Raw genomic sequence first — 27,672 nt, 5'->3', positions numbered from 1 at the left:
TTGGCTGGGTGGGAAGTAGGGGAGAGGCCAGTATTTCTAAAAAAAGAGGAGAGGTGAAAAAGAATGAAAATCATTCCTTTGCAATAAGGAGCCTGTTCCCAACGGGCCGATGTATATTCTTTAAGCCACGCTAAATCAAATAACGCAACGGTCGCACATGGGTTCAGGGAGTCTGCGGGATATCCAGAAGAATTCTAGACATAAATTGGATATAATTGCTCAAGGAGTTTGGAGCTTTCTTTAATCAGAATGGAAATAAGGATAAGCTGAGATCTTACAGGCAGGTGGTACTTAAGTGAGGAAAACCAGAGGTGTGTCTCCACGTTAGTTGGCAGAAGGAAAGCCAGGCTAAAACTGGGGAACTTGTCAGCTTACGTCCTTTGCTCTTCCTTATTTCTGCAGCTCTGTAGGGTCCCCTTCTGCTGGGCCTTCTTGCCTCTGTTGTAAAGCTCTTTGGCTGAGATGGGTGACAATGGTGACAACAAAGAACTGAAGCAGAAATTAAACTTTTCCTATTCTGAAGAAGAGCAGGAGGACGAAGGGCAGAAGGAGGCACAGGAGAGCAAAAAGGTGCAGTACCACACGCCAGAGAGGTGTGGACATCAGGACTCCGAGGCCAAGTTCACACCTCCCAGGACTCCCCTCAATCACGTCTGTGAGCTCAGCACCCCTCAGGTAAAAGACAGAGCGAGTCCGGATCAGGGTTTGAGGACTCCAGTGTCACGCCCCCACACCCGGCCTGAAACACCGGCCCCGCCAGACAAGAGCAAGCCGCCACCACGCTGTGAGAGCCCCTTCACTCCCAGAGTAAGTGCCTGGTGGGGCAAGAGGGAGCCAGGATGCTGAGCCCCCTGATCCTTCAGTTCAGCTGATGGAGATGAGGAGGTAGTCGTTTTTGAGAGGGTGGTAGATGTGCTTCCCAGGCTGTGGGTATCTCCAGCTACACAGTTACTGGGGAAAATGAGGAGCGTAAAGTTACCAGAAAACAGAAGCAAGAGTCTTGCTGGCTCTCGTTTCAAAACCATTGGTGGGAAATTCCTGTTGTGGCTGAGTGGTAACGAGCCCCACCAGGATCCATCAGGATGCGCATTCGATCCCTCGACTCACTCAGTGGGTTGTGGATCCTGTGTTGCTGTGGCTGCGGTATAGGCTGGCAGCTCGCAGCTCTGATTCGACCCCTAGCCTGGGGACTTCCATATGTGGCTGGTGTGGCTCTAAAAGCCAAAAAACAAAAAAAAAAGCCATTGTGGAGGCCACAGATAAATCTTGGGTGGGGAAAAAGTTCCTAATTAAAGACCATTGGACCTGGAAAAAAAAAATACTGAGCCCTACAGCCTGACCTGTGTCCTCTTTCTCTGAGAAAACCAAGGTTTTAGGAGAGAAGCTGGCTTGTAGCTTAGCCAGTGGCAGAGAGAGGACAGCAAGCACGATGTTCGGTACTTAGTCTATTGTTCTTTCCATGCCCTCAACTGGCTCTATTTCTTTGATTATTTACTAATATTTCCTAATATAAGAATGTTCACATTCACTGTCTGAACCTAACTCTCTTTGCTGCTGCTCCCTCCAGAAGGAAGTCCTCCCCCTTTTCGGTCTAGTGAGGTGCCGGCTCTTCTAGGTGAGCAAAGAGGTAATTTGCTGAGGCTGCTTTATGAGCTGAGGATGGCAAATGGGCAAAGCTCCCAAGTAAGCATCTTCCCCCATTCTTGCTTCGACTGGTCTCCTATTAAATTACGTTATTACAGCACAGTGGGGGCAGGGATACCTGAGAGACTGGCGCCATGGTGCATGAGCCTTTAGGCCTGGAATTAGCTTGGCTTCCTGCTGGCTCAGCTTGAGGTATTTAAAACATCATCATAACAGCTGTGCTTCTGATGGCAGCGCAGCCACTGTCAGCAGGTCTCTTTTGTACCTGCTGCGTACCGGTACAGCGCCTACCAGGAAATACTAAGCTTCTTATCTGAATTATAGACACGCTACCTTAATGCCCAACTCACATGCCCATCTGTGGGTGTTTCAAGGGTCCCAATAACCAATCATCCCTTTATTTTTCTGAGGACCCACTGTGGGCTGGGAGCATAAGGCAGTCTCTGGGAGGGGCGATGTGTCTCAGATACTAGGTGATACAGGTGCTTCAAAGGTGGTCAGAGGTCTCTGGTCAGACTACTTCTCAGTGGGTTGATCAGGAAAGAAATGAAGGTAAAGGAGGCATATGAAAGGCAATGAAAGCTGGTTGGGTTTTAATATATGGAAATGAGGGGCAGAGTGGGCTGAGAATGTGGTTCTGGGTGAGGGCATACAGGCAACGAAATATGACACAGCATATATATTTCATCCACTCATTGGAAACGGAACACTGTGATATGCTAGCAGACCTTCTGCTGGCAAACCATTTACTGCCTCCCAAAGTGCCAACACAATAAGTAAAGACAAACAGCAACAGTAAATAAAGGTCAGGCCAGGTATGCAAGAACAGCGGTAGAGCATGATGAGAAGTAATGGGGAATTAAGTGTCAAGCTATCCAGGAAACCTCTGCAAAGAAAGTAACGCTGGAGAGTAGTTTTACAGGATAAGTGGGAGTTTGCTGGGAAAAGAAGGGCACAAGAACTCAGAGCCAAGGGAAAAGCATCTCTCAGGGTATGGAGGGGAAGGGTCACACAACACCTGGAAAACTGTGTTATTCAGAGCAGCAGGGGGTCTGTGTTGAGAGAGCAGGTCCTGGGGCTAGAGAAGGTGGGCAGGGGCAAGACTGTATCCTGTAGGTGTTGAGAGAGCCATTCAATGGTTTTTCCTTTTCCTTTTTCTTTTTTTTTTTTTAGGGCTGCACCCTTGGCATGTGGAAGTTCCGGGCTAGGGGTCCAATCAGAGCTACAGCCAGCTACCGGCCTACACCATAGCCACAGTAACACAGGATCCGAGCCACGTCTGCAACCTACACCACGGTTCGTGGAAACACTAGATCCTTTACCCACTGAGCGAGGCCAGGGATCGAACCCACATCATCATGGATCCTAGTCAGATTTGTTTCCACTGAGCCACAATGGGAAGTCCCCCATTAAATGGTTTTGATCAGGGGCATTTTTCAAAAATCAGGACCTTTACATGAAGGGTAGAATGGAATGGGAGAGACCATGGGGGCAGGGCAGTATTCACAATAGATCTGTTGACAAAAGAGAGGGGCCTGAACTAGAACAGTGGTGGACAGTGATAAGGTGAGAGAGGTTCAGGAACTGTAACTGACTGGATGGAAGGGTTGAAGGAAAAGGAGGGATCTAGGGTGGGGCTTCCTGATTGTTTGAAGAAATAGTACCTTGGATCCAGGTAGCTGCCACTGCGGGAGGCACAGGTTTGTAGAAAGAGATGTGGTATAAATCCTTGGATACATGGTTCAGCGATGCTGGAGAGCGGCATTTGGATATCATCAGTGCTTGAGAAGTGGGTGAAGTTGATGTGTCTCAAGTTCAGGTAGCCTGCGTGCCAGAGTAAGGAGGGAAATGGTCCAGGTTAGGAATCCTTGAAGTTTCAAGATCTGAGGGCAGAGCTTGGGCGGGGAACTGGAAACGCAACTAGGAAGAAACACACTTGATGAAGGACATAGTTTGGATCAGGATCAGAGGAGAGGGGCCAGGGGCATGAGAATTTGTGGTGTTATGCTAACACCCGGGATGCAGAGGAAAGGAGGACTGGCTTAGCTCAGCCTTGCCCATGGGACGGGATGAGAAATCATGCGAAATGACTTCAGGTCACCATAAGGACATCCTAGAAGAATGATCTAGAGATGGAAGAACTTCCTTCGCAGGTAGGAAGGTCCTTGCGGCTGAATGCATTGAACCAATCAATGCTGAATACACTGATGAGCACTTGGTAGGAACGCTGCAGCAGGGACTCAAGCATTAGTACCAACTGGGTCTGTAAAACCTTTCCCAGACCCTATGATGCTGTGTCTTAGTGGGAGGTTGCTGCTTCCTCCTTTCACCATGTTTGGAAGTCAGGGAGCTATTTTCCCAAGTTTCTGTTCTTAATTTTAATCATCTGTAATAGAGCTATTACTTACAGAATTAGCTATACTCTCTGGAACACACTTAAATGCTCAACCTGGTCATCTTTCCAGAAATTTTCAATAGCCTTTACTTCCAGGCAGAACTCCCTTTCATAAATCTAGTTGCAAATGATGTTCTTTTAGATTTCAAAAGGATTACTCATAATTCTATCATTCCAGCAAATAAAGTCCATATTAATGTAATTAATCTTTCCCTATATTTTAAAATCTTATCACTTATTTCCAGAATCTTATTCTTATTTCCAGACTAGGAACTCTGACACTGTCTGCCCTATGAATACTTGTCCTTCCTTTTATCCAAAAATTTTCTAGGCCCCTTGTATTGTCCTTGAACTGCAGCAGCTGAAGCTATCTGCAGTGGTCTAGGTGTGGATGATCCACTTTGATATGTGACAGGTGTATTTTACTTTCCATGTGATAATCAGCATCACAAGAAACTGTTTCAGAAAATGATTTACTCGGAGTTTGCATCGTGGCTCAGTGGAAACAAATCTGACTAGCATCTATGAGGATGCAGGTTCGATCCCTGGCCTCGATCACTGGGTTAAGGATCCAGTGTTTCTGTGAGCTGTGGTGTAGGCTGCGGACGCAGCTCGGATTCTGTGATGCTCCAATTCGACCCCTAGCCTGGGAACCTCCATATGCTGTGGGTATGGCCCTAAAAAAAAAAAGACAAAAAAAATGATTTTCTAGGATTCTAAATTCATTTCCTGAATCATATTGACAACTGTGAAATATTATATAGTACAGTTTTATTTCCTCTGAACCAATTCTCAACCCTTATAATCAACTAACGGGAAAACTGAGTTTGTCAGTTGATGGCTTTGTCTGATGATAGCCCCAGGGTTGTTCGCCCTACGAACAATAAGACATATGCAAAACTCTTGCCTGTGCCAATGACATAATTTTCTTCATTTAAAAAAAGTGTTAGGTTGCTATGGGAATTGTATAGCTTCCTTCATTTCTGCTTCTCTCAATCATGCAGTGAGTATTTAGAATAAGTTCAGTATTTATTCTTTGTAGCCTCACATTCTTTAACTACATTTTTATGTAGTAAATCCTGCAGTGATCCAGCTTCTGCTTCCACACTTAAAAGTCATGGGCAGAGGGAGTCCCTTGGTGGCACAGCAGGTTAAGGATCCAGGATTGTTACTGCTGTGGCTTGGGTTGCTGCTGTGGTGTGGGTTTGATCCCCAGCCGGGGAACTTCCACATGCCTTGGGTGTGGCCAAAAAGAAGAAAAAAAAAAAGTCATGGGCAGACACTAACAAAACAGAGTTCTTTTAGAAAGAACCTCCCAGTACAGTGACCCTATTATGAGGTTATTTCATGACCCCAGGTCCACTATTGTACACTAGATCCCTAACGCAGCTATTTTGCTGGCCCCTGCCCCTTAGGTCATAATGGCATTCTGCTGTCTCATCAGAATTCTCTGATTTCTCCCCTGAGTTGTGTGATTTAGTGCTGCTTCGGCCTTAGGCCTATGTTCTCTTACTATACCCCACTTGGAGTGGTAAGTCCTGCACATTTTCCTACTGGTACGCTAGTTTTAGCCACTGCAAAGCCTTTCCACTTAAGGGCTTAAGGTATTTCTTTTCATTCTCTTTACCCCACTTCATGGAGCTCGTCTCAACTGGGGCTACATTGTCAATGGAATTGGAAACTTCTTCCATGTTTAGACAGTTTATGAAATCTTCCTTTACAAAGTGTGTATTTTGAAGCATGGAAGAAATAGTGACTACATATTCTTTAAAGCTGGAATTCACTTTGGCATCCTTCAGCATCAAATCCGGCATCTGCTACTTGGTCAGCACCAAGTGCTGGATGAATAATTGAGGGGAAATTAAAGTCTGAGAACATAAGGACTAGGACTTCTAGAGTCATTTTCCGTTGTCTAACCTTAAGCGTTGTCTTTAAAAGGATTGGTGGTTTCATAGTGGGTGGTTTCATAGCTGGCTATCAGAATGGCCCAGGGGAAGGGGGTGGAGCTTAACAAAAGTACAGATTCCTGGGTTGATACCTGAACATCAAAACATGTAGAGGTAGGAGTTCCCATCATGGCGCAGTGGAAATGAATCTGACTAGGAACCATAAGGTTGTGGGTTCGATCCCTGGCCTTGCTCAGTGTGTTGAGGATCCAGCGTTGCCGTGAGCTGTGGTGTAGGTCGCAGACACAGGTTGGATCTGCTGTGGCTGTGGCATAGGCTGGTGGCAACAGCTCTGATTAAACCCTTAGCCTGGGAACCTCCATATGCCTCGGGTGTGGCCCTAAAAAGAAAAAAAGACAAAAAACAAACCAAAACAAACAAACCATCTGGAGGTAGACTGGGACTGTAGTTTTTTCATAAGCGGACCAGTTACGGTGCAACTCATTTGAACAGAATCATAAAACCTCTAAGGCCCCTTTCAGCAATAACATTCTTTGGCTCAAGTATTAACTAGCTAACTAATACAGAGGCTTTAAAAAAAAATACAAACTAACCTTATCCTGACCTACCTTTTGTTCTCCTCATTCAGGGCCATTTGAGCCAGTCAGTGATTTCAACAGGGAAGCTCCCTTCCCGAGGATCTAAGCACTTGAGACTCACGCCTGGTCCCCTCACTGATGAGACGACCTCTCTGGCTCTGGTCAATATTAATCCCTTCACCCCAGAGTCCTACAGAAGACAGTTCCTTAAATCCAATGGCAAGAGGAAAACTCGAGGCGATCTGTAAGTGCCCTGCTGCCCATGACTTTTGAGAAGTGATCTTACTACGGTCGAGTGCAGAAGAGAGCGTGGAAGATTAGGAAAGAGGGCTCTGTGCATGAACTGACATGCTGTTTACACAGTCCCTCCTTCCGAAACATGAGCGTTGCCTTTAACCTGCTTGGTCACAGAGATGCCCACATCTGTTCATTCTAAAGTGTACAGTAAAATGCCTGTCCTACAAAAGAACAGGGCAGAGTAAGCAATACATGGGACTTCCACGAGGAAGTGAAATAGGCTATGGAAGTGAATTCAAGGTAACTGCTCGCTCCCGTTTCCATGAGGCTAGCAGCAGGGAAAGGTAGGGTTCACATTTCAGGGCGTGTGCTGCTGTTTTGAGGCTAGTTGTATGGTGCTAAGAGCTACAGAGCAAGGATTTGAACTTCTCTGCAGGTGATGGAAGGTTGGCTGAAGACAAACAGTGTTGCCTTTGGAGGTGCTAATAAACAACGCCAATGGAGCTATTCCACAAAGGTCACTGGATGGCAGAAATCACCTAAACAAGGAGTTTGTAGATTACTCAGAGATTTTTCTTTACTGTAGCTTTAACACTGCCTTTTTCTTTCTTTTTTTTTTTTTTTTAATAGTATGGAAGAAACTTGAAACAAGGTGGTCATTTAGGCTCATAGGTACTTGGCAAAATAAATGCACAGCTAACAATCTAAAAGCTTGCAGAGCACTTAAAGTGTTGTGTTCTTTTGGAATCGATGACTACGTGTTAGCCTTGTGGGCAGAATAGGTTTTCTCAACACTATTTCCCAGATCTTAAGTGAACAACTGCAGCACAAGGACACTGCTTTACTGTTGATGCTGAGTATTCCACTGATTTTAGCTCTTTAGGATTCTTTGGAAACCATTCGAATGAGGGGCCTCACCTCCCGCTGAGGCTAGCAGGAAGAGACTGCTGATTTGAATTCCTGGCCCTGAAAGTGATGACACTTTAGTAAAATCACTTAATGATTCTGAGAGGGTATCTTTTTCTTCCTTTGTGTGTGGTTATTTTGTAACGTATGAGAATGTAGTATTAAATTGAAGTCACAGTGTCCCTCATCAATATATTTGTGCAAGTATGACATCCTCCACTTGCATTTTTTTTTAATTTTTATTTTTTTAGGGCCATACCTGCGGCATATGAAGTTCCCAGGCTAGGGGTCCAATCGGGGCTGTAGCTGCCAGCCTGGTCTATGCCACAGCCACAGCAATGAGGGATCCAAATCGAGTCTGCAACCCCCACCACTGCTCACACAGGATCCTTAACCCACTGAGGGAGTCCAGGGATTGAACCCCCATCCTCCTGGATACTAGTCAGGTTCATTACTGCTGACGTACAACAGGAATTCCCCTCCACTTGCATTTCTGCCTATACTTCTCCAGAAGAAAATCTAGGTGCCTGATCTAGAGACTAAAATCTTGCTTAAAGATCAAAAATGCATCTGTTTCTGCCAAAGAGGATGGCTGTCAGAGCCTTGGGCTTAATGAAAAGTCCCTGAAAACCTCTTAGCCAAGGATGGAGCATGCTCTGCTATACTTGCAGTTGGCCTTTGAACTTCAGACAGGCCAGATTCTGGGGGAGGCAGGGATTGGTGGGGAGTGTTGTAAAGATGCTGGTGAAGAGTCCTAATAGCTTCATGTATGTTCCATGGGTACTCACTGCCTCCACATCTCAGCATGCATATCTTGTTCTCTGTGCCGAAAACCCACATTCTTTGCCTTAGCTGGTTCCTACTCATTTTTGGCATCTTTACTTACATAGCTTCTTTTTTCTGGGAAAGGCTTTTATGCAGGAAATAATTAATTGGGGGCTGTCTATGGTATCCTGTGATATCTTGTTTTGTTTTGTCCTGTCCTAGGATCTTGTATTGAAAACTTCTGTTTAGCCCTGTCCCTATAAATACAGATTGAAAAGGGAGGTAATCGTCTTACTTACAAGTCCCCCAACCTAGCATCATACCAGGCTCAGTAAGTGCTACTCATTCATTGATACCACTTTTTCTTTTCAAGGGAGGAAGCTGGTCCGGAAGAAGGCAAAGTAGAAAAAGGGCTGCCTGCCAAGGTGAGCACAGCTCTAGTCCAGCTGTCATAACATGGCTGTTTCATCCTCATGCCTCCTTCTCTCCCTCCTTCCTCCCTTCCCTCCTCCCCAACCTTCTACACACTCGTAATAAATACGTCTGCAGCTGAGTTTATCTGGACCCTCATCAGGGTCTCTATTCTTAGCTGGTTGTTACTTGACCAGACAGTGTCTAATACTTATATTGCTGAATCATTACACTGGAATATTCTTACATTAAAGGCTACCGCTTCTGCCCTTCATCTCGGGAGAATTCTGTACTCCCAACAGTACAGATGAGAAGGGAAAATCAAGATATTTAAGGTCCCAAAATGAAAAGGAAACAGAGAAAAGTGGCACAAAGCCGGGGGTTTATATGTAAAATTTTAGCTCTTCAACGTGTATTTATTATGTTTTAGAATGTTCACAATCTTTGATCTAGTATCCTTCATTTGATAATCTAAGAAAATGTCGCAAATATTACCACCAGAGATGTTTGTTGCAGCACTAACTATAATTGCAAAAAAAAAGAGAGGGAGTATTAAATGACTAAATGTCCAGTAATAGAAGAATGACAAGGAGATTATAATGTGAGGTCAGTGGACTATTACATTGGCATTAAGATATTTGAATATAGGCATGTTTTCTAATGTTCAGGGTACACGTGGGAGGTGGGGTGATGTGGATGGTAAGATAACGGGTGAGATGGTAAGAGAACTACCAGAGCCTTTAGGCCTCTGATCAGAAGTATAGATTCCTCAATGGGGAATGATGAGGTTTGTCTGATTCTATAGCATCATTTTGCAAAGGTAATCTTATTCTTAGAGGAGATGGAGAGAGGGCTGGTAGCTCTAGAAAATCCAGACATGGAGGAAACAGAGCTTGAGACTGGCTAAGGGCAAGGAAAATTTATATATATACATAAACTTTTATTTATATATATAAACTTATTTATATATAAATGTATGTTTTAATTTATATATTTATAATTTATATAATTATTTTATATAATTATAAATTTATATATAAACTTTATATATAAATTTTACTTATATATAAATATATATTTTTATTTATATAAATGCATATACATATAGATACATTTATATATAATTTTTATATATTATATAAATTATATACATAAATTTTTATATAAATTTTATTTATATATATAATTTTTTTTTTTTTTAGGGCCATAAGTGCGGCATATGGACGTTCCCAGGCTAGGGGTTCAAATCAGAGCAATAGCTGCTGGCCTGTACCACAGCCACAGCAACACCAGATCTGAGCCACGTCTGCGACCTACACCACAGCTCACAGCAACGCTGGATCCTTAACCCACTGAGCAAGTCCAAGGACTGAACCTGCGTCCTCATGGATATCAGTTGAGTTTGTTTCCGCTGAGCCAGAATGGGAACTCCATTGCAAGGAAAGTTATAGATCTTGTTGATGAGGCTGACTGGAATTGGATGTGGAAAATGAAAAGCTAGTACGAGTAGAGGTTTTTTAAAACACAAAAGTTAGGTGGAAAAAATTCTTACTAATGGGGAAACGATGATCTCATGGAGACAAATCAGCTTGGATTAAGAGCCAGATAAATCCATGGAGATTTTTGTTATCATAAGTACTATTTACTGAGAACTTAATATACGTATTATTATATCATTGCCCACATATATATTATTATATATTACATATATATGTAATGTATATGATTCTCATGTAATATTTGAAAGGACCCTGAGGCATAGTTGGTGTGATGCTTATCCTGCAAATGAGAAAACGGACTTAGGAGTGGAATGATTTGCTGGTTATTTATCAGCAGAGCAATGAGCGATGTTTCTGGTTGGCCAGTAGGGGGAGTGGTTGCTTTACCTGAGCACACATTCTGAAATCCTCAATGTGACAATTTTATTCTCCAGACTAAGGTTTTTTGGGAAGCAAACTGAACACCGTATGTTTATTTAATCTGAGATGAAACTATTAGCAGCCAGAATGTGAGACAAGTAGACACAAGTCAAAGAGAGGTGTTCTGTTTGTTTTCTAACATTCTTCTCCAAGAGCCCACCTACTCCCTTGGCTGAGAACAACAGCTCTCCGGCTGTGAGTGAGGTGTCCCCTCCAGGAACACAGAGGGAAGCAGAGTACACCCAGACAGGGGGGATAATATAGAAAAAGATGTAATGAAATAGAAAAGGGAAATGTCTACAGAGTTCATGGAAGGTTACAAAGGGCACGGAGAAGGTTCCCAGCAGTTGGGTACCATGAATATCGGCACAGACAGAATCCGATGGACTTGCCTCAAAAGCCTTTTTGAAAACTTACAGAAATGTAGGACTATGATATGCCTTAAGTTTGTTGTTCACCATATATTATAAAGAATTATTCTAACTTTTTACTAAAATATTTCAGAGATGTGTTCTACGAGAAACCAACATGGCTTGTCGCTATGAAAAAGAATTCTTGGAGGTAGAAAAAATCGGGGTTGGGGAATTTGGGACAGTCTACAAGTGCATTAAGAGGCTGGATGGATGTGTTTATGCGATAAAACGCTCCACAAAACCTGTGTCAGGATTGTCAGATGAGTGAGTACCTTTAAAATATACTAGAAGTATAAACTCGAATTTGTCAAAGTATTTTGAGTAATAGTGCTGATGTCATTAAAAACATACTACTTGGTACTTTTTTTTTTTTAATTACAGCCTCCATTGTATGTTGTCTCACATTCATAACCTTATAGAATTTTCCAGATCAGAGATCAATTATTTCCTGAAATGTACCATGAGCATTTGGAATTACGTCATGTTTCTGTTTTTGTAGTTCTTATGACTTTCACTATTGGTCTTGTTGCATTTTTTTTAATGAATAGATTTATGAAATGATCTTCTGGTGCTTGTTTAGTTCATCAGAAGTATGGCCAATTAGGGAGTTACTGTTAACTCATTGTTTATCTCTACTTTGTAGTAATAATGACTTTAATAATCTAGTTTCAAAGACATCAAGCAAGGAAAGATTAACAGTAATTTAAAATCTCATTCTCAGAACTAAATGTTCAAAAGCTCTTTTTGCAAGGAAAACAAACACTTTCAGCCAACACTTCTGTAAGAATCTGGGTATATAACACTAAAATACTGAATCTGAAATGTGACTTTGGAATTCTTCATTTTGATATTGAAATTGATCAAGCACTACATTTTGTTTTTTTGCATTGGATTTCTTATTCCATAATGCATCTCTTTTGTCTATGCCTGTGACTGTATCACACTGGCTGAGTTAAATATTGACTCTACTATCTAGCCTTCATAAGGAAGGTAGAGGGCCCTTCACAATATCCACAATCAAGTCCACTTCTCATTAAAACCATCAAGGTTTTTAGATTGTGATACAGTGAATATAAGAACCAAAGCTGGTCTGCTGCTGAGGTAGTAACCACTTAAGACTTCCCTACATATGCCATGTTCAGTGAGGACACTGTGAACTTTGGTCCAGGACAACCAAGGTTCTGGTCTTAAATCTTCTATCACCAGCTTGACTTTGGACCAGTCACTTAATTTTCTAAGGCTTTCATCCTTGCCACCATATCATACCGAGGAGTTATAAAGGTTAAATGAAATATCATATGGTATTTGTCTTTCTCTTTCTGACTTCAGTTAGTATGAGAGTCTCCAGTTCCACCCATCTTGCTGCAAATAGCATTATTTTGTTCCTTTTTATGGCTGAGTAGTATTCCATTGTGTATTTATACCACATCTTAATCCATTCATCTGTTGATGGATATTTGGGTTGTTTCTATGTCTAAATACCATATGATATCACTTATATCTGGAATCTAATCAATGGCACAATGAACCTTTCTATAGAAAAGAAACTCATGGACTTGGAGACAGATTTGTGGTTGCCAAGGGGGAGGAAGTGGGAAGGACTCGGAGTTTGGGGTTAGTAGATACAAACTACTGCATTTGGAGTGGATAGGCAATGAGATTCTGCTATATAGCACAGGGAACTATGTCTAGTCACTTGTGATGGAACATGATGGAGGATAGTGTGAGAAACGTGTGTGTGTGTGTGAGAGAGAGAGACTGGGTCACTTTGTACAGCACAAATTGACAGAACACTGTAAACCAACTATAATAGAAAAAACAAAAATCTTTTAAAAAAGATTAAATGAGATAAAACAGTAAGCAAACCAAGCACTCCAATGTTCTTCCATTATTAATAATGCCTCGTATCTTGTCTTGTGAAGACACACCTATATCACCTTGATTTCCTTTTCTCGACGCTTTTCTGTCTCTTAGGAACCTGGCTATGCATGAAGTTTATGCTCACTCGGTGCTTGGGCACCACCCCCATGTGGTCCGCTACTACTCTTCGTGGGCGGAAGATGACCACATGATCATTCAGAATGAATACTGCAATGGTGAGTATGTGGGCTAGTATCTTCTAAGTCTGGAAAAAAATCCTTGCCTCCTCCTTGTACTTAATGGCAGGTAGAGCAGAGCCACACCTAAGTCTGTGCTACTGTTTTGCTTGGAGGCAGAGAGCTGGGGAAAATGAGTTGAGCTGAAAAGGAGTTTCAGGTGTATTCTATTCTCTATTTCTTTCAAAGCTGAGGTGCATGGAGGTCTCATCATGGTCCAGTGGAAACGAATCTGACTAGGAACCATGAGGTTGTGGGTTCGATCCCTGGCCTTGATCAGTGGGTTGAGGATCCAGTGTTTCTGTGAGCTGTGGTGTGTGGCTCACAGACGTGGCTTGGATCTGGCATGGCTGTGGCTGTGGCATAGGCCACAGCTGTAGCTCTGATTAGATCCCCTAGCCTGGAACCTCCATATGCCACCAGTGTGGCCCTAAAAAGCAAAAATAAATAAATAAATAAAAAAAGCTGAGATGCAGCTGGTACATGGAAGCTATCCAATCCTTCACGCTTGATAATACTGAGGAAACTTTCATCCTAGTGGTTTGAGCAGTACATCATCCGTGTACCATTTACTAGGTATTCTGAAAGGCGTAAGTCAGTCACAGTCCCTACCATTTTGGGGGAGGGGTGGTAAGCTTACGCAGCCAACTTTTGATTAACTTTCCAGTGGATGCCTGAGTTTAGGGATTGTTCATGCTTCTTTTTCTTACTTTTGAGCTTCTAGTGTTCCCATCAGAGTAAGGGCACAGGGTGGGTGCTGAAATGGAAACGTAGTGACCTCAGATACATGAACCTGGGTCCTTCAGGACTGTACATATATGGTAACCAGTGTAACTTTTGTTCTGGGCTATTTAAATCATGAGTGGTCCCTTGGATTAACGTATTTCTAATCCATGACTAATATTTCTAATCTAGAGGGCGACTTAACAGTCGTTCTGTATTGTTGTTGGAAATGTTTTTCGTCAAAAGGTTCGGTGGTAGGGAAGTGCTACAAAATTGAATGGAGGCTTTCCATCATTTTAGGATGTGTCCGTATTTTACAGTCCATGTTTTAGTCACAGTCATATTGGCTAATGGCATCCCACCTGACATACATACCCCGCCCTGAGTTTCTTTAATGCTGAGTTGGTCTTCAGGTAAGTTTAGAAATCACCGGGTAGCCCTGAGTAGGAATGTCCAGCCTGGCTTTTGAGGACAGTGATCAGTGAGAAAGTTCCATCACTGTGTACTTTATTCCTTAAACAAGTAGGTATGTAAATAACATTACAAAAGGCTAGAAACACAGACAATGGTACACATACCCTAGAATATAATGATTTGGCATGTCCTTTATTGTTTCTTTGTAGCCTGCTTTTCTCATAGCCTTACCTGTGAACTTGATGAAGTTTTTCCTTTAATAAGCTCACCCCAAATCTCTTTTTCTAAAAGTTTCTTTGGGATTAAAAAAATGGACCCTTTCCTTATACTTGTGATTGAGAGGTTGAGACTTTTTTGTTGTTGTTGTTGTTGTTGTTGCTATTTCTTGGGCCGCTCCCGTGGCATATGGAGGTTCCCAGGCTTGGGTTGAATCAGAGCCGTAGCCACCGGCCTACGCCAGAGCCACAGCAACGCGGGATCCGAGCCGCGTCTGCAACCTACACCACAGCTCACGGCAACGCCGGATCGTTAACCCACTGAGCAAGGGCGGGGACCGAACCCGCAACCTCATGGTTCCTAGTCGGATTCGTTAACCACTGCGCCACGACGGGAACTCCGAGAGGTTGAGACTTTTTAATCTTACCCTCTTCTTAATTTTCTCTCATCATAAATTCAGATTCCCCATTCTTTTTTCTTCCCTCTCTACAAAGATTGATTTTTATTATCATGACATTTAGCTACTAACAAAGGTAGTATCAAATTAAGAATCAATCAAGCCAAAAAACAAAAACAACTAACTTTAAACCTGCAGGCAATGTAAATTTTAATTGGGGCCATGGGAAAGTTTCAAATTTTCAAAAAGGATAAGATGAAGTGACTGTTCTATTACAAATCATCGAACTCTTTTCAGTGTTGGAATACCTTGTATGGGCTGTGTTAAGCTCTAGGGTGAGAAATAGCACAGAGCGAGATAAGGTAGGTCGGTCATTATCTTCAAGGAGCTTTATTCCATTTGCTCTCTTACAGTGAACACACAAGAGACCAGCTGTTGCAAAGCCGGATGGCACAACCATGGATAAAAGGTGTTCAGAGCTTTGAGTTGTGAGCAAGAGGCAGCCCAGCATGGTGGGATGAGCCTGGGTGTTAGGCAGGCAGACGTGGGTTCAAAACTCAGCTCTGCCACCTACTAGTTATAGGATCACTGGGATGTCACTTATTCTCACTGAGTAAAAAGACAGTAATATTAAGGGAGTAGTTTTGGGAATCAGCAATAAGGTTATTAGCAATAACCTATGTCAATTGCTAGCAGGAAGTCAAGTCCCAATGCATGGTAAGAACCTGGTAATACTTGTTATTAGCATGGCCTGAGAAAAAAATCTCATAAAGGAGGCAAGACCTGAAGGAGACCTTGCAGAAGGATTCACAGAGTTTAGGGAGGTCGAGGGAAGACCTCCAGTAAGGGGAATAGCATGCAGGCTACAAGCATGGTGCTGGGTCTGGGTCTGGTCTAGCGGATGGCAAGGAGACTAACTGGACTTGGGTGACCCCTACGGGAGCAGAGCCGATCAGCAGGGTGAAGTGTGGGAAGGCTGTAGTGGGTCTTCAAGACTGGGCAGAGAGTTTGGATCAGACGGGACAGATTAGGGGGATTCTCTGTGAACGGCTCATGGAAAATAAACCATGCTCTTCTACCTTGTTTGTAGTTAATGAATAATCCATGGGGACACTCTGCCCAGTGGCCCCAAGTAGAGGATAACAGGCCCAAAGTAAGGGAGCAGAGGAGCCAGGGCTCCTTGCGTCTGCCTGCACCCTCTCCCTCATCTCTTCATCCTCGAGCTGTTTCCCCACACCTGCCTCACCCTCTACCCCCAGCCTCTCAGAGCAGTGAGGCTGGGACATGTACACTTGCAGTTTTAACTTCGATTATAAATTAGGATGTTTAGACACCTTAGCTTGTAACTGTTAGAGACTTGAAGTCACCTGGTTCCCCCTCTGAGCAAATATGACTGTCCTGATACATACTTGAAGGGCAGAGCTATGGTGCCTGCTCCTCTGCCACCCTAGCCACGGTCCCCAACAAGTCACCTCTGGGTCAGCCTCAGAAATGGGAAGGTTTTCCAGTAGTAGCCTGACTCTGTAACAACCAGGACTTCATTTTTCATAAGTGCAATGCAGTCTTTACTTACGCTTCCTTTCTAGCTAATGTCATCTACATACGTAATTCTTCCCTAAGAAGATTCCCAGGAGAAAAAAAAAAGCCAACAACTGCCACAACAACCCTTTACTTTAGCCCTTTCTGTGTTTCTGAAAGGGGCTGAATTCTCCTTTATGAACTGAATTTAAAAGGGCAGCTCAACCCGTAAATTAAGTTTTACATTGCATACTGTTTTTCCTTTTAGGGCCGCACTTGCGGCATATGGAAGTACTCCGCCTAGGGGTCAAATCTGAGTCACAGCTGCTGGCCTACCCCACAGCCACAGCCACAACACGCCACATCCAAGACTCATCTGCCACCTACACCACAGCTCATGGTAATGCCGAATGTCCAACCCACTGAGCGAGGCCAGCGATCCAACCTGCGTCCTCACGGACACTAGTGGGGTTCGTTTCTGCTGTGCCACCACAGGAACTCCCTACACCGCACACTTTTAGGTATACATTTCCTTAAAAGTACAGTTACCGTCTCAGATCCTACTGTTCTGATACATACCTGAGGGTGGAGCTATGGGCTTTACAACTGACAGGGAGACCCCAGACTCCTCACGTGACTCAAGAGGCTGCCAACAAACGCTAATTAATGAAACAAAGGGCGCAGAAGCATTCTAACACCTGAGGATGGGGCATTTAAGATCAGGTAGTCAGACGCACTCAGGCCTTACTGTTACTATTATTATTTTATTGCCAACAATGGTAAATAGTCAATGTACAAATACTGTGGCTCAAATAGGGTTTAGGTGTTTACTGAGGTTTTGTATTTTCCTTGGGTCAATAATCATGTTATTTCATGATAAATATTTTAATGGAATTAAACTTGGAATCGATGACATTAAAATTGCTACTGGCCTGTAATTACTAGCTTGACACTACCATGGAATGACTCATCAACATCACAGTAGCTCTACGACTAGGGCTGATTGGCCCTCTGGTTAATGACTAGGTAAAACTTTAGTTGGGGGCATAGTCAAGGCAATAGGGCCAGTGCTGACTACCTAGGATATGGCATTTTCTCTTCCTCTTTAAAGGCCCTTACTTCTTCTTTCCAGTATGTCTGTGGCACACACAGAGGGCAGATATTATGTTTCACACTGACACACTGACATTGAACGAATTGAGACTTGTTGGGCCCAGTTTTATTTATGAGGAATTGCTGACTGTTTACTATGCTTTCATTTATAAGATTCATATCTTTCCTCTCATTCTGTGGGGCTCCGCTCTGTTGTTCTTTCCTAGGTGGGAGCTTGCAGGCTGCTATATCTGAAAATGCAAAGGCTGGCAATCATTTCCAAGAGCCGAAACTCAAGGACATCCTTCTACAGACTTCCCTGGGGCTTAAGTACATCCACAACTATGGCATGGTGCATATGGACATCAAACCTAGTCAGTACAGCTCTCCTCGGCTCCTCCGGCTGTATTTCGTTCTTTTCCCATTGCTGTCAGAATCTATGCCTGTGTGTCTATCAAGTGTCAAAGGTGCTCTTTGCTGGAAGAATCCCTTTCATCAATTCCCCTTCTCCCCTCCACTGCCCAAATTTCAGTTCAACAGCTTTAACCATTTAGACCCAGGGCCTAAGGGACAGGGAGAGAAAAGGTTCCCAGAGAGTGAAGCCCAAGTATGAAAATTAAGTACTTAATTTACTGCATAGACAAGTGACAGCATATGGTTTACAACTATGGTCTTTCTCGCTCAGCCATAATCAAAGTGAGCAGAAATGAATGGTTGAGGTGCTTATTTATGTGAAACACGAGAAACTGTTGTGACTCTTTTGTGTTTTTGATTATTTCTTTGTTGGGAGGCCACCTGCCTCTTCAGGTGATGGGGCATGTTTTGTGGTCTCAGTTTCATGTAAGTAGGTGCTAATCACTCAGGGGTCCAGAAGTCGTGTGAGATTCCATGCGAGAAAAGAAACCTTGGTAGTTTTGTCACATGCACACAGAAAAAGAGGGGGACAGACCTGTCACTTACAGAAAAGAATCTCTGCAGCAAAAAAATTTAGGAATCATTACTTGCAACCATTCTCTTCCCAGGTAACATCTTCATCTGTCATAAGATACAGAGTGACTCTCCTGTTGTCCCGGAAGAGGCTGAAAATGAAGCCGACTGGTTCCTCTCTGCCAATGTGACGTATAAAATTGGTTAGTCTGCCCTGTAACCAGACTATTATCTCATAAAATGTATGCCGATAACTCCATTTATTCCAGTTTTAAGAAAGACATGCTTTTAAAGAACTTGGTTTCTTTCTTTAGGGGACTTGGGTCATGTGACATCAATCAGCGAACCCCAAGTGGAAGAGGGAGACAGTCGCTTCCTGGCAAAGGAGATTCTGCAAGAGGTATATAGCTCAGCCAAGTGGAGGCGATTTTATAATCCATCAAATCTCCTGACTCTCAAATGAAGGTTGACAATGCAAGAAATGAAAAGTATATATTTATAATTTAAATTTACACTATCCCTTTTCTATCCAGACTCGAGACCAAAGATAGGAGAAAAAGTTCTCCAAAAAAGCACAGGGAAAGCTGGCTTAATCATGGATTAATCAGTATTTGTACTGGGTTTTGGGTTTTTTTGTCTGTCTTTTCTAGGGCCACACCCACAGCATGTGGAGGTTCCCAGGCTAGGGGTCTAATCAGAGCTGTAGCCACCGGCCTACACCACAGCCACAGCAAGGCCAGATCCGAGCCGCATCTGCAACCTACACCACAGCTCATGGCAATGCTGGATCCTTAACGCACTGAGTGAGGCCAGGGATCGAACCCTGGCCAGATTTGTTAACCACTGAGCCATGATGGGAACTCCATGTACTGGGTTTTTGGTTTTATTTTGGGTTTTTGGCCTTTTTTGGTAAAGGCACTTTACTGTTTCTAGCATCTCTTAGAATTCCTACACTTAAGGATTTCCTGGTAGAAAGGAATCCTTTATTGGTCCAACCCATCTTTATCATGTTTACCATCCTTTTGATGGAGCTACCAGCTCTGGTCACTGAAATGCCCTTTAGTTATTCCCACCTCCTGAGACGTCTGTGGAGTCTGATCTAGGAAGGATTTAACTTTCCACAGGATGAGGATCAGGAAAAAAAAAGGAGACTTTTCTGTCTCTGATCAGCCAATCTATGCTTCAAGCCTCGTTGAGCCTGAGAGAGTAGTAAGATTCTTCCTCAGTCTCCCCGGGGCATGACAGTGTAAATCTGAGATTTACGCTCTGCCTTCTCTAGAAAGAGACCCCAACCACAGCAGACATGACCTTGCTTGTTGTGTCTAAGCTCGTATGTACTCAATTACCAGCTACATTTTAGTCTAGACTCACTTCACTAAAGGGCTTTCCTGTCTTCTGTTTTGAAGAATTACCAGCACCTTCCCAAAGCGGACATATTTGCCTTGGGACTGACCATCGCCGTGGCTGCGGGAGCAGAGGCGTTACCCACCAATGGCACCTCCTGGCATCACATCCGTGAGGGGCAACTTCCGAACATTCCTCAGGACCTCTCCAAAGAATTTCACAGTCTACTCAAGGTGGTATCTCTTATGAAATGAAGAGAAGAGGAAATGTCTGGTTTTTTGTTTTTTGTTTTTTTTTTAATGTAACATTACAGTTTTAAAATGCTGTTACATCTTTTTTTTTTTTTATTTGCCCTTCCTAACAACCCTGTGAGGTGGTCAGCTGAGGAAACCAGTGCTTGGAGCAGTTCCTTGACTTGTATTACATTTTTTTTTTTTTTTTTTGGTTTCTTTGCCATTTCTTGGGCTGCTCCTGCAGCATATGGAGGTTCCCAGGCTAGGGGTCTAATCGGAGCTGTAGCTGCCGGCCTACACCAGAGTCACAGCAATGCAGGATCTGAGCCGTGTCTGCAACCTACACCACAGCTCACGGCAATGCCGGATCGTTAACCTACTGAGCAAGGGCAGGGATCGAACCCTCAACCTCATGGTTCTGGGTCAGATTCGTTAACCACTGCACCATGACAGGAACTCCCGTATTTAATTTTTGATAGGTGACTAATTCCAAAGTCAAACCTGCTCTTTATAATGTTAGTTCAGGGCTTTAACTATTGTCAATGGTAACTGAGATATTACTCAAAAAATTGAATTTTGAGTGTATAGAGGAAATGTAAGCTATGTCATTGATGGATAACTTGACAATACTACCAGTCATTTGAGCTACTGGAAGAAAGGCATAGTGTTAGAGTTCCCATCGTGGCTCAGTGGAAATGAATCTGACTAGTAACCACAAGGCTGCAAGTTCGATCCCTGGCCTCACTCAGTGCCGTGAGCTGTGGCGTAGGTTGCAGACATGGCTTGGATCTGATGTGGCTGTGGCTGTGGCATAGGCTGGCAGCTATGGTTTCGATTCGACCTGTTGCCTGGGTACAGCCCTAAAAAGGCAAAACAACAACAACAACAAAAAAGGGCATAGTGTTAATTTAGGAATCTATACCTTACTTGTACCTACTAAGACAAGGAAAGGAAGATACTTTGTTGAAACAAAGACGTAAAAAAGTTACATACACTGTGGAGAAGCTTAGACTTTTACTAGGAAAACAAAAACTTCATGGCTCAAGGAACAGAATTGGTTAGAATCCCTAAAATAGCCTTAGAAATATCTACTCTCATATGGAGGTAACTTTGAGGTCAACAGTCTACCTGAGAAGGTCAAGTGCAGTTCCCAACGTGTCCTTCTTCCTCCCTTCGGCTTTCCCTTGCTCACCGTGGGCTCTGAGTCTCAGTCTAATCACCTGTTTCTATGTGTAAATTGCTCTTGGATGCAGTTGCTACTTACTGGGTACCTCAGGGCTGGCCCTGTACTAGGGAATACATGGAAGTTAATCCATTTAACTCCTACAACAGTCCAGAAGGAGACTATCCCTATCCCACGTATACGTATCAGGAAATGGAAACAGTTTCAGCAAAGGTGAATGACTTGCTCAAGGCTACATCCTAAGTGGTGGGGCTGGCTCTGGACGTTGGTCCCAAGTGGCAGGGCCAGTGTTGGCTTATTTGACACTGCTAATGGCTGTGTCTAACTTGGTACTTTTACCATATTCCAGTCATTTTAGGTTATAGACCTCCTCTACCTGAAGATACGTGCCATAGGAATGCCGTCTTGGTGGGATACCCTTAACTGATTTTAAGTGAAAAATGAGCATGTTGAGGGTGGAAAGAGCTGAACAAGGAGTTGGATGCCCAGGGTTTTCGTCTTGGTCCTGTCAACCTGGCAAGCCACTTTTTAACTCGGGACCTCAGTTTCTTACTGTTTAAAATGAAGGCATTGACAAGTTCATCATTCAGCCAGATCTAAATTATGATACTTAATGACAAGCCAAAGGAATGGAGGTGATAGATGCTACCAGAGAGGAATGATTTCCCCTCCCAGGTGGAGCTAAGTTTTCATTTATGTCTTCCCTTGCACAAAGGAGAAGCAGAGTTTCACAAACTCCACCACAGGCAGCTGGGTTGGAGTTGGCCTGGGTAGGGAGCTTTTCCCAGCAGTGAAGCTTCTGTTTCCTTCCTTCTGGTCCTACCTCATCAGGACATGATCGACCCTGATCCAGTGGCGAGACCTTCTGCGGCAGCTCTGACCAGAAGTCGAGTTCTTTGTCCCTCCCTGGGGAGAACAGAAGAGCTTCAGCAGCAACTGAACTTGGAAAAGTTCAAGACAGCCACACTGGAAAGGTAGCTTTCGGAGTTTAGAAAGTAATCTACTAGTGTACTTCTCACAATGGCATGACTAGTCTGGAGTATCTTCTCTAAGCAGTGAAGTGGAATCCAGCATTCTCACAAAGAGGCTAGCAGCACGGGGCCTTCTGTAACAAGGGGTTGGGGGCTCTGTGCCTAGACTGCATGGGAGAGAAAATTCCAGTTAATGCCAGTGAATACAAGGAAATGCAACTGGTAAAGACAACTAGCAGGATTCTGAGTGACAACAGCTACTCAAGTACCTGGTGGATGATCACTAATAGTAAGATAACCACAGTCAAGGTGGGACGAGACCCAAGAGAAATCCATTAAATCTCAGGGCAGGCAGATTTCCTGTCTGAGTGCATGTTTAGAGAAAGAGGAATTTTTCCAAGTCGAAGGAAGCAGTCCTATTTATTCATGTAAGCTTGTATTGATGTGTGTATTTATTAATCTCTTTTTTCATTTAACAAATGGAAATTAATTAGATAGGGTGGGTTTGTTATTCTATTCTATTTCTTTCTTTCTTTCTTTCTTTCTTTTTTTTTGTCTTCTCTAAGGCTGCTCCTGCAGCAAATGGAGTTCCCAGGCTCAGGGTCTAATTGAAGCTGTAGCCACCGGCCCGTACCAGAGCCACAGCAACTTGGGATCTGAGCTGCGTCTGCAACCTACACCACAGCTCATGGCAACGCCGGATCCTTAACCCACTGACTGAAGCCAGGAATCGAACCCGCAACCTCATGGTTCCTAGTCAGATTTGTTAACCACTGCGCTACGACGGGAACTCCAAGGGCTTGTTAGTCTAAAAGTCAGGTAGTAATGTTTAAGCAGGGTTCTGAAGGCATTTTCAAGTAATTATTACTACACCATGCACTGTTGTTAATATAAAAGGAGATGAAAAATATTCCTTGTCTAGAAGTTCCTGTTGTGGCTTAGTGGTAACGAATCTGACTAGTATCCATGAGGATGCACGTTCGATCCCTGGCCCTGCTCAGTGGGTTAACGATCCGGCATTGCCATGAGCTGTGGTGTATGCTGCAGATGTGGCTTGGATCCTGTGTTACTCGGTTCTCGGCTGTGGTGTTGACCAGCAGCTGTAGCACTGATTTGACCCCTAGCCTGGGAACTTTTATATGCCTCGGGTATGGTCCTAAGAAGCAAAACAAAAAGAAGAAAAGAAAAAAAAAATGGTCTTTGTCTAAAACAAGCTTAGAAGTCCATCTTCTTTTGGATGTGCAATCCATCTTAGCATGATTGGTTTGTAAAGACCCCCAAATGAATGAAGTAATCCTTTGTAAAGAGTAACTTACTATTTTTCTGCCCTAGTTTTGCTAACAAATAAAATACAAATACTTATTTATATGTTGTCCTAAGACTGTAAGTATTCCCTAAGATGTGGTGCGTACACTCTGTGAAGCCAGCCACTCAGTACAGGGTGCTTGTCATGAGCCACCACCAGTAGTGGTGGGACAGACGCCTTCCTGAAACTGTCTAGACCAGGGCTGGCAAGCTTTTCTGTAAAGAACAAAACAGTATTTTGCCCTTTGTGGGCCATATGACTCAGCTCTCCCGCAGTGATGCGAAAGCAGCCACAGATGATAGATAAATTAATGAGAATGGCTCAGAACCAATAGGACTTTATTTATGAGAACAGGTGGCAAGCCAGATTTGGGCTATGTTTTGTGGACCCTTGTGGCTTTCATATATAACCTGTAGTGTTGTTCCCTTATTTTTCTTTAATTTTAAAGACCATTTATGCCCCAAATCAGTAGGATTCAGGAAACTAAACCTACCCTGTGCTGTGGCACATGTGTGCCAGCCATTTTTTAAAAGATAATGGGAGCTAATTTTCTATTCTGTGTATAGCTCAGGCTTGTTTCTAGAAATACTGAAATAAAAAGAAAAATTGGTTGGTTTTTATTTTATTTTTCTTGCTTTTTAGGGTCGTACTTGTGGCATATGTAAGTTCCTGGGCCACAGGTCGAACTGGAGCCACAGCTGCTGGCCTACACCGAAGCCACAGCCACACCGGTTCCCAGCCACATCTGTGACCTACACCATAGCTCACAGCAATGCTGGGTTCTTAACCCACTGAGCGAGGCCAGGGATCAAACCTACATCTTCATAGATACTAGTCGGGTTCATTTCCATGGAGCCACAAGGGGAAACTCCAAATCGATGTGAGTTTTGATCACAAACATTATCTCTAGTGTAGGACTAAGTGACCTTTGTTTTTCTTCTTTCATTGCCAGGGAGCTGAAAGAAGTCCAGCGGGCCCAGTCCTCCAAGGAGGGCCAGAGTAGCCCTGGGGTCACTGGGACCCACACAGGATCAAGAAGCACCAGACGCCTGGTGGGAGGGAAGAGTGCCAAGTCTTCAAGCTTCACCTGGGGGCAGTCTTCCCCATAGGAACTCCTTCTGCCACCCCAACTCGCCTTTCATCCCAACCTAGATACTGACCTTGTAAACCTTTCTCTTGTAAAGGGAGAGACTAACCAACTTGAGTGCCCAAAGATTTCAAAAGCCATTCCTAAGTTAGCACTTACAGCCAACATCTGACAGCTACTGAGGATGATTCCTAGCAGCAATGGTCACAGGTACTATAATTGGCAACCACTTCTCTTCTCTCTCGTTACATTCCTAACATGACCCATCAACAGTTTGTTCACTTCTCATATCTGCTGATGCACAAGGGGAAGGCCCGGGCATGGAAGCAGCCCCCAGTGTAGCTCGTGGACTAGGAGGAGGTTGCCGGCCTATGTACCAAGGATCCCAGGGACTCAATTCAATTCAATTTTGTTTTGAGTTGAGGCGACAGCTTGCCAGAAGATGTGCCTGGATTTTGAGTGTTTCCTGGGTTATATGATTTTATTCCTTAAAGATTTCTCAGCCACTTGGAGCAAGTAGTTTTCTCGCTGTACTCTCTGAATGGAGATCACCCCTTTCTCTGATACAGTATTTATCAAGTAAATGTCTTCATTATGTGAGGTGGGTAGAAATACGACGACATAACTTGACATTTCTGAACCATTAAGGAACAAAAACACTGGGTAGAGTTTGAGGGCAATGTGATGGGGTTTGCTCTCCCTCAGTCTGTTTGCCCCGAGCCTCTTGTAACTATAAGGATTTTTTATTTTCTGGGCGTCACCAATTTCACCTTGATTTTATCAGAAATTGGCTTTTCTTCCCATGATTTTTACCGTATTTTATCCAAATCCTTTACTCCGTACATATTTTGAAAGGAACAGAATGTCTGTAAATAAAGGTTTTTATCTTGTCCAAAGCCAAATAGAAACAAAGCCTTCTTATTTGTAAATATGCACCTAACAAAGGATGAGAAATTGATGTTGGAAACCATTTCATGAGTAGATAGGAGAGAGAATTCAGTAGGCTGGTACTAATAGGTCTTGGCTTTAAGGCCCAGCTCCATGGCCCTAAAAGCTAATAATGGCCAGGCTATGATATAAAATGTTGGTCATAAAGGCTTTTGAGAACTTCTAGTTGTGTCATACGAATGATGTGAACCTCTGAAGGGCTTGTAAGCTTTTTTGCTGCCTTATATTCTTTCCTCTTAATTTTAAAAAGCAAATTGAGCTTTTAAAATTGAATAAGCTATCATACCATTTTTTTGTTTAGGAGCGGCAATTTCTTCCCTGCAATAAGTGGGGCTACAGTGCTCTACATTGCCCATGGGAATTTAAAAAAAAACTAGTCTTGATTCAGGTTTTCAAACTGAGTTAATTTATCTCTTTGTTCCATGAACACCTGCTGTGTCCCTTGCTGGTATATTATTAAGAGTATGCAACGCACAGACCAGAATACTTGTCTTCTCAGGCGCTGACAGCTACTTCTTAGGGTCCATGACCCCTTCTCGTCTGTGTTCCACAAAGCCTCCCCCAGCACCTGAATGGACCTGGTGCCAGTGGTTTCTCTCCCTTTCCCTTTGCTGGGCTCTCCACAGCAGGGAGTCACCAAAAGGCCAGGCAGCTGCACAGACACTGAGTGTGACAGGGACTGGGTCTTCACCAGGCTCGGGATTTAATCCCTTCCATTTCAGTTGGAAGTTTACCCCTTGCCTCAGCAAAAAGCTCCATCCTCAGTCATGAAGTTCTATTTCTGCACTGAGATCACATGATAACTCAGGATCTAACTATTAAATATCAAACTATTAAGTACCAACATCATTAAGCTGACAATCTTAAGAGCCATTGAATACAAATATTTCACGAGATAAATATGTTGCATTTCTATAGACATACCTTAAACATGAACACTGATATTAAAGTGCCAACAGATAATCTTGAGTTAAAAAAAATTTTTTTTCTTTTTAGGGCTACAACTGCAGTGTATGGAGATTCCCAGGCTAGATTTCAATCAGAGCTACAGCTGCTGGCCTACACCACAGCCACAGCAATGCAGGATCTGAGCTGCGTCTGCAACCTACACCACAGCTCAGGACAACGCCAGATCCTTAACCCAGGATCGAACCTGCAACCTCATGGCTCTTGGTCAGATTTGTTTCTGCCGCACCACGATGGGAACTCCGAATTAAAGAAATCTTAATCTTATACTACTGTGCTTTCCTAAATTCTAATGTCTCGACCAATTTGTAGAAGCTGCCTAAGGCTGCAGAAAGATGAACACTAAAAGATGAACGTCAGCATTTCAGCTTGAACATTTTTTATATCTGTATGAATCATAATGTCAAATTTTGAACTGCATAAAAATCATCAGGTTGACTTTTCAAATTTAACAACAAAAAATAGCCATAATAACTATGCTAACATTGCTTTTGAAGCAATCAGTTTTAGGTAATACGTGCCGTAATTTTCCAACAGTTATTATGAGGCTTGAGGAAAAAATGATTTAAAAGCTGAGCAAAAAGTTCATTAAAATGTCTTAAAAATGTTCTTTTACAGCATCTCAATTGTACAAAGCTTCCCATCTGTGAAAAAGCATTGCCAGCCCTGGTTTCTACTACTTGATGCCTATAGCTGAGACTTTCTTTTAATTTAGGGGGGTAAAAAGGTAAGGCCAAAGATAAACTTATGGCCTTGGGGGTATACGACAGACATAATTCTTTTTTAGCGAGATGTGCAAAGGATGAAAGCCCTGAATTGTTCCACTATTGCAGAGGTAATGGTAGCTGATTAAAGCCACAATGCTCTCAGCTCTTCCCAGAATTGGGAAGGGCTTTTCTGGATCCCTGGATGGACTACTCGAAGTTTATGTTAAAGTATGTATGCAGGCATATGCACACCATGAAGAGGTTTCAGGGATTCCTTACCAAAATGCAAATCGTAGATTTTTGAAATGGATGTATTTAATACAAAAATACACTTCAGCTACTTACTCTTTTGAATCCTTGATTTTTTTT

General features: G+C 43.1%; 1 protein-coding gene and 1 long non-coding RNA gene across 5 annotated transcripts in view; one reads left to right on the top strand and one right to left on the bottom strand.

Moving 5' to 3' along the window:
• Window positions 1–27,672, bottom strand: part of LOC125117260 (uncharacterized) — a 33,056-nt gene that overhangs the window by 4,326 nt on the left and 1,058 nt on the right. Inside the window, exons 2-3 of one of the 4 annotated variants that reach the window (XR_007132558.1) lie at window positions 22,142–22,456; window positions 3,309–3,468 (exon numbers count right to left, since the gene is read on the bottom strand). This is a non-coding gene — a long non-coding RNA (uncharacterized LOC125117260). Of the gene's footprint in view, window positions 1–3,308; window positions 3,469–18,591; window positions 18,738–22,141; window positions 22,457–27,672 lie in introns of all 4 variants that reach the window. The other 3 variants (XR_007132560.1, XR_007132559.1, XR_007132557.1) reach the window with 3 other exon arrangements.
• On the top strand, window positions 340–25,533 carry WEE2 (WEE2 oocyte meiosis inhibiting kinase). The gene is made up of 11 exons (XM_047763017.1): window positions 340–807; window positions 6,575–6,768; window positions 8,806–8,857; window positions 11,267–11,439; window positions 13,150–13,271; window positions 17,859–18,005; window positions 18,654–18,761; window positions 18,873–18,958; window positions 19,965–20,135; window positions 22,150–22,292; window positions 24,548–25,533. The coding sequence occupies exons 1-11, from the start codon at window positions 463–465 to the stop codon at window positions 24,702–24,704; spliced, it is 1,698 nt and encodes a 565-aa protein (XP_047618973.1). The 5' UTR covers window positions 340–462; the 3' UTR covers window positions 24,705–25,533.

This window comes from Phacochoerus africanus, chromosome 16 (genome assembly GCF_016906955.1).
Source record: "Phacochoerus africanus isolate WHEZ1 chromosome 16, ROS_Pafr_v1, whole genome shotgun sequence".
NCBI classification, from domain to species: domain Eukaryota; kingdom Metazoa; phylum Chordata; class Mammalia; order Artiodactyla; family Suidae; genus Phacochoerus; species Phacochoerus africanus.
Note: the sequence above shows the minus strand (reverse complement) of the source record. Positions and strands in the feature narration are given on the sequence as shown.

Bases quoted from the DNA above. Each gene is read 5' to 3' on its own strand.
- WEE2 (XM_047763017.1), top strand. From the start codon at position 463: ATGGGTGACAATGGTGACAACAAAGAACTGAAGCAGAAATTAAACTTT. The intron at 13,272-17,858 runs GTGAGTATGTGG...GTTCTTTCCTAG, and splicing joins TCAGAATGAATACTGCAATG to GTGGGAGCTTGCAGGCTGCT. The intron at 18,959-19,964 runs GTATATAGCTCA...TCTGTTTTGAAG, and splicing joins CAAAGGAGATTCTGCAAGAG to AATTACCAGCACCTTCCCAA.